At 30.2% G+C, this 8,729-nt stretch overlaps 1 protein-coding gene across 1 annotated transcript; it reads right to left on the reverse strand.

The window, feature by feature from the left end:
* Nucleotides 1-295: 295 nt before the first annotated feature.
* Nucleotides 296-8,695, reverse strand: LOC106057737 (proliferating cell nuclear antigen-like). Its single transcript, XM_056020244.1, has 6 exons — nt 8,323-8,695; nt 4,129-4,226; nt 3,196-3,263; nt 2,956-3,100; nt 657-830; nt 296-495 (listed from the first exon to the last, which is right to left on the reverse strand). Exons 1-6 carry the CDS (start codon nt 8,541-8,543, stop codon nt 416-418), a joined length of 786 nt encoding a protein of 261 aa, XP_055876219.1. The 5' UTR covers nt 8,544-8,695; the 3' UTR covers nt 296-415.
* Nucleotides 8,696-8,729: the final 34 nt, after the last annotated feature.

Below are 8,729 nucleotides of genomic sequence, written 5' to 3' on the forward strand. Positions count from 1 at the left end.
AACAGAAGCAACAGTGTTAATGGGAGGGTGTTACAGTCACAGCACAGCATGATGGGAATGTGATCATCGAATGGAAGAGAGGAATATGGACTGGAAGAGATTTGCAATTAAAGTATTGTAAAAGTGGAACCCAAGAGTTTTGGAAGTCTTTAAGTAAACAAAGATATTGACATTATCCACCCCCTCTCCTAATTTATATTATATACTAGGGTAGTTAGTGTAATGATTTAATTTTCCACAAAAAAAAAAATAATATTTCACCAAACAAGTAAAAAATAAAACAGAAGAACATGGGTTACATTTTGCTAAGATTTAACAAATTGTTTTAATTGTTTAAAAGTATGCATCAATAAACAAAATATTTACATATTACATTTTCAGTTTTAAACTGTAATCCTCTACACTGTTATAACTTTTATTCAGCATCCTGATCTTCTATCTTGGGGGCCAGGTAGAAGCGCAGGTATCCCAGATCTGCTATTTTATATTCAACAACTAAAAAAGAAAAAAAAACAACATTGAATTGACAATTCAGAATCAATCAATGCTATGAACACGATGATACAATGTAAAAAAAGATGCACATAAACACAAAATATTGACGAAAAGTTTTTTAAAATGAAGCTCACATGGAATGCTATAAATAGTAAGCTTACCAAGGGGGACATCTTGGGACATTGAGAGTGATACTTGGGAAGAAAGAGGAGTTGCCTTAGTGAAGAAATTCAGGTAACGCAGAGCAAAGGTCAGACACACTGCTTCATTCATGTCCACAATAACTGCTTCTTCCTCTTTATCAGTGCTGACATTTTGACAGAGTTTAATGTTTCCTTAAAAAAAAAAAATTGTATTATGTAAAAAATAATAAATTTTTATAAGGAAGCTTAAATAACTGAAATTTGGCCTTTAGACAGACTTGGCTCTATAGCCTTGGTTGCAGTCTATGAGATGGAAACTCTGAAATAAAGCTATTGACATTAAGCTCAACCCTGAATATCAATACCTCTGAATCAAAAGATATTTATATTAAACTCTTTCTGTCAATAAAACTCGCAGCTTGTTTCTAATACAGACATGCCTACCCCCAAGACCCAGAATGTGGAACACTCAGGTTGAAAATGTGGAATTTTGGGCCCCAATGTGGAACATAAATGCGTTTATGTTTGTTAGCCATACTGTACGCACTATAAATAAAACTTCAATTATATTACTTTAATAACAATACTAGTTTGCTTCTTATAAATTAGATGTAAATATTTTAATAATTAAAAGTAAGAAAACCTTTCATTCATAATTATGTCCTTTGTTTCTAACTCCTAAATGATGAATTCTAACTAAAATGTATTCTAATGACCTAGACTCAAATGTTACTATATCTATTTTTATTTGTTACTACTAGTACTGACTAGATCTAGATTATTCTAGATCTACTTGATTATCTATCCTTTTCTAGGGCTCTACTCTAATCACTCTAATAACTCTAGATGTTGTCTCTAGTTCTAGATCTAAAATAATTTAAGAGTCTACATTTGACTTACTAGTCTTGACCTACATCTAATAAGTCCTCTAAGTCTAAGAACACAGATTATAAAAATAATATTATAGATCTAGATTAGATCTAAATATTAATGTCTAGATCTATAGACTTATTCAACTTATTGAGAACTAAATTTATTACATAATGATAATGATACATAGAAATCTAGAATCTAATCTATCACCTTCGAAGTCTATTTCTAGATAGATCTAGATTTAGTTTAATGATTTAGTATCATCTTCAAATCTAGTGCTATTCCTACTTTTACTTTTAGATCTAGAAAATAAACTAATAATTAATTTAGACTAAGTAATAATTTAAATAATACTACTAGATCTAAGTAGAATAGTAGATTTAGATCTATACTGTAGCTTATTTAGGCCTTAGCAGCCATACTGTGTCAGTGTGTCTAAGTCTAAGTTAATTAATTACATTTAATTACATCTAGGTCTAGATCTAGGTCTTTAATAACGTATTTTTTAAAAAATCCTTTTCTTAGATTACTTAGAAACCTAAGAAACCAGTTGAGTTAGTGTTAGAATAGTCACCTGAATTGTGAGTATTATCATAATTATCCTATACTATAATACTATTACTAGGCTATTACTAACTAGATGTAGACCTATTAGTGACGTCTAGATCTAGTATCATCTAGTCATTCTAGTCTAGACTAGTAGAGCCATTGTCGGGAAAAGAAAGGGATTTGAATGGAACATTTGGCTTATTAGCACTTACTAGATTCTAAGAATAGATCTAGATCTAGTATCTAGACCTAGAGTACTAGATCTATGTCTAGATCTACTAATTAAGTACTATGATCTAGCTCAACCTTATCTTCGTAAATTTAGGACACACCGGGTCCGGGAGAAGATGAAATGTAAACAATAAACACAGACCTATATATATTTTATTTTGCGTTAAGTATTTTAATTTCGCATTATTAATAAATAATGAAAAATCGGCGATTTTTTTTTTTTTGTGTCGGAATTCAGACTTGGTGGAACAAAAAATCGTGAATGCGGAACGGCGGAACATGTGAGCTTTTTTGATGCTTTTGCGGGACGGTTCCGCATAATGCGGGACTGTAGGCATGTCTGCTAATATCAATGTAAGTTTATCAATGTCATGTCAACACCTAGCAAGTGACTTATCATTTCTGGATCTTTCTAGTGCAATTAGTATGTGTATACTTAAAATCAGGAAAATACATAGATAGGAAATCTTTGCTGCTATTTTGTCCTCATGTGACACCTAAGAAAGACAAAAGACAGCAGAGAAAGCTTTCCAGGATATCAAGTTTTGACAGCTTTTAAAAAACTAATAAATCATTTAGTGTTAGTTTTTTTTTAAATCTTATCTAAGATGTAAACTGGTAAATGTCAGCTTTGCTTCAAAACATTTTATACACTTGTATGTACCTGTGCCAAGTTCACCACTTGCAGAAAATTTAACACCTTCTTTTGTACATGCTACAACAACTGAATCACCCAGCTGGCTGAGATCTCGACAAATGCGTTGAAATTCAGCACTTGGCATTTTAACAACACAACTGTACTCTGTATCCTACAGATACAATTTGAAATAAAATATTTGTTAATGTGCACACATTTGTGGACAATACAATAGATTCAAAAGTCAACTAATCCAAATTAACTTACCGGAATTCCAAGATGCTCTGTATCCAAATCAATTAATTTCATTTCATAATCAGATACTTTTTCTTGGTCTACAACAAAGCAAACAATACCGGTAGAAATAAATGCCAGTTATACATTACATGTTAATTTCATTGCTCTAAGTAAATGAAAATATAGTACATAAATGACTCTTTATAGTAATATAGGATCATCATAATAAAAAGTTAGCACACAAAACAATGCAAGAAAGTAAAATACAGAAACTAACACAATACAATGATAATGCTTCATGGATATGCAGGCAGACAAGGAAAGACATTGAAATATGCCAACTGGAACAAAAGTTTTAAAAACTATTCTAGGTGTAAAAAAGGACCTAACCATTATGACAGAATTAACAGCTGCAATTAAACAGTTTAATGATGGATTTGGTTATGCTGAAATAGCTTTCAAAGGTTGAAGATTTAAAATATATATCTATACTTATACTGATGCAGAAAACCACAACCACTATCATTTTCTGGAAATTTTAAATCAGAAGGTAATCACAAATCATTAGATAGAGAGGGTTGATAGTCAATGATTGTTTTATTTGATTGGTGAATATAAATAGTTTCATACTCTGAATGGTATCTTGTAAATGTTGAAAGGTTTTGATTGGTTAACACCACAGAATGAGCGGTTAGTGTAGTACTCCAGTCATTAAAATGTGTGTGGATTATTACTTTGAAAAAAAAAAAAAAAAAAGCAGATGGGGTATTAATTTCAGCTCACAGCCCTGCAATATTAAATTAAAAAGCTCAGTTTTACAGGAATCCGAAGTAGAAACCTCAGAAGCTTAGAAGTTTATTATTCAATAACCACAAAAGACAGTCTCTAAGTAAAGATCTATATTTTAATTTAAAATTAAAGTTTAATCTATAATATTCTATAAATAATATAAATAGCACCCACTTGGTGACTCAAATACAAGTGATACTGTATCTGCCTCATCTGCAGCTTTAATTGTAATGCTGTCATCGTTTCCAGCACACTTCATTATTTTAGACATGCTGGAAAAAGATTTATAAATAAAAATAACAAAAAATAGGCTTTGATAAAAAATGTAGACATGCTGGAAAAAGATTTATAAATAAAAATATCAAAAATGTATTAGATAAATCATAATGTCTGTTTTGACATGGACTTCTAGGTTAATTATAAACACTAGAATACTATACACCAAATCTAGATAAAACTATTTATTTAAAGAAAAACTTTCCTTTTAAATAACACTAACTCATCAATACCAGATCTGGTAAAATCTAGTTTCTAGATCAATGTACTTGACTGACTCTCCCTTTATATCACAAGAGCTTAATTCCACACATCATTAAAAGCAAGGTCTATTCACAGTCAAAATAGTAAAAGTTTATTAATTCAATAAAATCTGCTGTAAATATGTTCACAATCTCCCTATCACAAATCAAACCTTCGCAGACAACCCCACCTCCTGGACAAAGCCCAGTACCTGGAAGTCATTTGAATCTAGATTTATATTACTTCAAATAAGAAGATAATTACGTCCTACACATTTCATGCGTCTAGTGCATGTTAATCAATGACTTAAACTCTGCCAAGTTGGTTTTTCCTGGCTGTGTCAAGCAGCCCATTCCACTCTCTAATGGCACTAGGGAAGAAGGAGCACTTGTACAAATTTGTTCTAGCATATGCTTCATATGTAATAAGAAATGTGCATCTGGATATTTCATTAGGTTTTGTTTGTATTCGTAAGTTATGGTTATGGTTTAGTTACTTACTTTTTATTTTATTCTTCTGTCCTGATCATGATGTGCTCCAAGTTTAGTGTTTTACTAAATTACTAATGACTAATGCAATATAAACTAGTAATGGTGATACTACTGTTACTCTAAGAGTTAGAGGCTAGATTATGTAGATTAGATCTAAGCCAAAGCCCTTAGAAGCATACTTTTTTTACAATACTGTTACTATAGTATAGACTATAGTCAGTATGTATAGTATAGTTGTATAATAATATATAGTTATAGATCTAGATCTACATCATAGAAATAGAATGATAGATCTAGATCTAATAGACCAGTGATGCCCAGCCTAATTCGACCAACTGGCCATTTTAATTTCCAACTGTCGTGTCACGGGCCACATGACCGAAAAGATACAGAAATATTTTATTAGAAACATTTGGATCTAGCACTTACATTAATTAGTGAGATGTTTGAAGTTTATCTTCTTTTCTACCCTTCGGAAAAAAGGCTTCATTTCTCTACTTAAAATGTGAGTAGAGAATATAATATCTAGCTTAATCTAGCTAAACCACCGACTCATTTTCTTATTATCTGTTTTTGGCAACTATTCAATCCTTCAAACTCTAGGCGTAGTTTAACAATATTTTATTCACGACTCAAATCAAGAATGCTGCTATATTTGTTTGTTTTTAAACAGCCACAAATCAACTAATTGGCTTATTAAAGTTATTATCATGAATATTAGGTACTTCGATAAAAATTTCAAAATGATCACAATGCAATGGAACCTATTTAGTTAGATAGAGCTTGAGAAATGCTTTCCAATGATACCAATTTTATATTGCTGAGTTAATTGTGAGGGAAGTTATTAAATTTTTAGTGGCCAAAAATTAGCCTTCTTTAGCCTTTGTAAATAGAAAAAAAATCTGTGACCGAAACAACTGACAGTTGAACTTAAATTAACTGTATTATAAAAAGTCTTAAAGATATGGGGTTGAAACTTCACACTCTTTTACATTAACCAGTATTCTGTTAAAATAAATTAAAAAAATAAGACCAAGCAATAAAATCTTTGAAAAAAAGTTAATTAATATATAAAAAAAGCCTTCGACAAAAAATAAAAATATATATGTGATTTTATCATATGAGCCCAAAAATCACAAATAAAACAAATCAGAGATCTGTATTGTGTTTTATTTTGTTTAATTATAATTCTACTGTATTTAAATAGCTATTTATATGCATCAGATAGATAATTCTTATAAATTATAAATGAAAATAGCACTGCGCAGAAAAATATTTCCTAAAATTTAATGACTATAAGTTTCATAAACTTCATAAAAAAACAGTTTTAACCTTTTTGTAGAGCACTGGCAATTAATCATTTTAAAATGCCTTAATTTAAATGCTTTAAAAATTAGATTGTAAATGAAAAATTTCTTGCTTCGGACAATAAAATAAAGAAACCTTGCGATTTTTTTTAGAAGTTATTAAAAGATTTTTTACTTGAATTTTTGTGCAATAATAGCTCATCATTTTAAAAATATAATGTACTCATTTATTAACTATTGATTTACATGTATATTAATAGAAAAAAACAACACACAGAAAAAAAAATTATTAGTTCGCTGAGCTAAAAATATGAAAAAAAAAAATTGTAATATTTAATATTATTTTTTAAAGTAATTAAACTTTTACTTTAAAATTTGCAGATTACAAAGACATTATAATAAAGACACATTCCCTCTCCATAATCTAGCATTCAAACACTATAAAAGTTAATCTAAATGAAAAATTCCTATGTGTGCTTCTAAAAATAGCTTGTGATAGACAGAAATTGACCATTTCCAGTAAATCACAGTGTTGGTTGTTACTAAAAATAGATTTTAACCATCAACTTTGAAAATTAATATCTAAAGAGTGCGCCAAGCTACAAAGTTCAAACTTAGCACACATATATATATTAACATGCTAAATTCAATAGAATTAGTGAGATAGTTGTAACCATAAACACTTTTATTTTATTTAAAAAAGACAATTTTACCCTTCTTTGTCTTAATTAATTTTAATATCAAATATCTTTAAAGTGCGCCAAGAGAATTTAATGAAATTTGAAATATACACGTTTCATAATATGATAAATTATTGTAGCAAACAGCATTGTTGTAACTTTTATAGGAAAAAAGTTGTAAAAATGTCAACTTTCACATAAACTTTTGTTAAGAAAAATTTAACAGATTGGCTTCAAAAGCAAATAAAAATGATCTCTGATATCTTATGTTTACAAAAAGTAATCATAATTAGTCCTCAAATCAAATACAATATGCTAAAACTTTGATGGAAATGACCACCCCTAAAAAAAGGGTAAAATGTGCTGACACACTTTTCAGCCATTTTTTGGGGAGGAAAAAAATGGATCTAGGTCAGTTTATCGAAGTACCTACAATATGCTAAAACTTTGATGGAAATGACCACCCCTAAAAAAAGGGTAAAATGTGCTGACACACTTTTCAGCCATTTTTTGGGAGATAAAAAAAAATGGATCTATGAATATCATGTTCAACAAAAAAGTAAAGATCTGTTCACTTTTCCTGTTAGATTAAAGACAGAGTCCAGACTCTAGATTGTCTAATACAGTGATGCCCACAATTGGCACAATACGGCCCACAGACCAGATCCAGCCCACGGAAACGACGGCACAAAGTGTAGAAAATCCCCTCTCTAAGTCCAAAGGGTTGATAAAGTTATTTTTAGTATTTTTTAAATTTTTACATACGTTAGCGCCTTAACTTTTTCTCTGATGGATTGGTACCATGACCTTTAACATTGTGTTTATGAAAATGAAATGAGACTAGACGTCACTAGATTCTAGATTATTAGACTAGTAAAAAGTCTAGACATTAAGGTAAGGCTGATAAAACCAAGGCTCATTTATTAGATCATTAGTCTAGACTTAATCGATTAGTACTCATTAGCATGATTAGCCATGATTATAGATTCTAGATTATTAGACTAAATCTACACATTAAGGCTGATAAAGCCAAGGCTCATTAGTAATCATTAGTTAGTCTAGAGTCTAGACTTAGTCGATTAGTACTCATTAGCCATGATTAGGCATCACTATCTCACTCTACTATCATTTACTATCAACTATGTCACAGTATGTGTATATTAGTATCTACTAGATCTAGATAAAAATCTATAGACTCTATATTTAGTAAAAAAAAAAGGTACTAGATCTAGAATCTATCTAGTAATATGAATATCAATATGGCCCAATAAAAAACAATATTGAATATGAATATGGTGGTAATATCAAATATTTTGAAATATGGCATCTAGATTAGGTCTGAGTAAGCAATAAAAGAACAAAGGATCATACCTAGGTAAATGGATGCCCATTGAAAGATTCCTATCACATCTGTACGTTTCAAAACCTTCTGCTTTCATACTTAAAGAGACAAGACTGACGTGAGAACTGTCCATAGCTTGTAAAGTGATTCCTGTACTCGAACAATCAAAAATGGCTTCATTTAGCAAATCTTTGATTGCTTCCAAAATCTTTTTCCACATAGAACCCTGAACAAGACGTGCCTCAAACATTTCTTTTTAATAAATAGATTCTAGACTAAATCGAGATCAACCTATCGGAGTTGTAACTATGATTCTTTGATAAGAAAAGGCGCGCTGTTAGCAACTTTTTTTTTTTTTTCACTGTGTCTAATGTCTTTTTGCGGGAAATTTCTGACTGCTCTAATGTTATTGGTTACCTTTAAACCGGAAAGAAAA

Source organism: Biomphalaria glabrata, chromosome 2, assembly GCF_947242115.1.
Source record: "Biomphalaria glabrata chromosome 2, xgBioGlab47.1, whole genome shotgun sequence".
Taxonomy (NCBI): domain Eukaryota; kingdom Metazoa; phylum Mollusca; class Gastropoda; family Planorbidae; genus Biomphalaria; species Biomphalaria glabrata.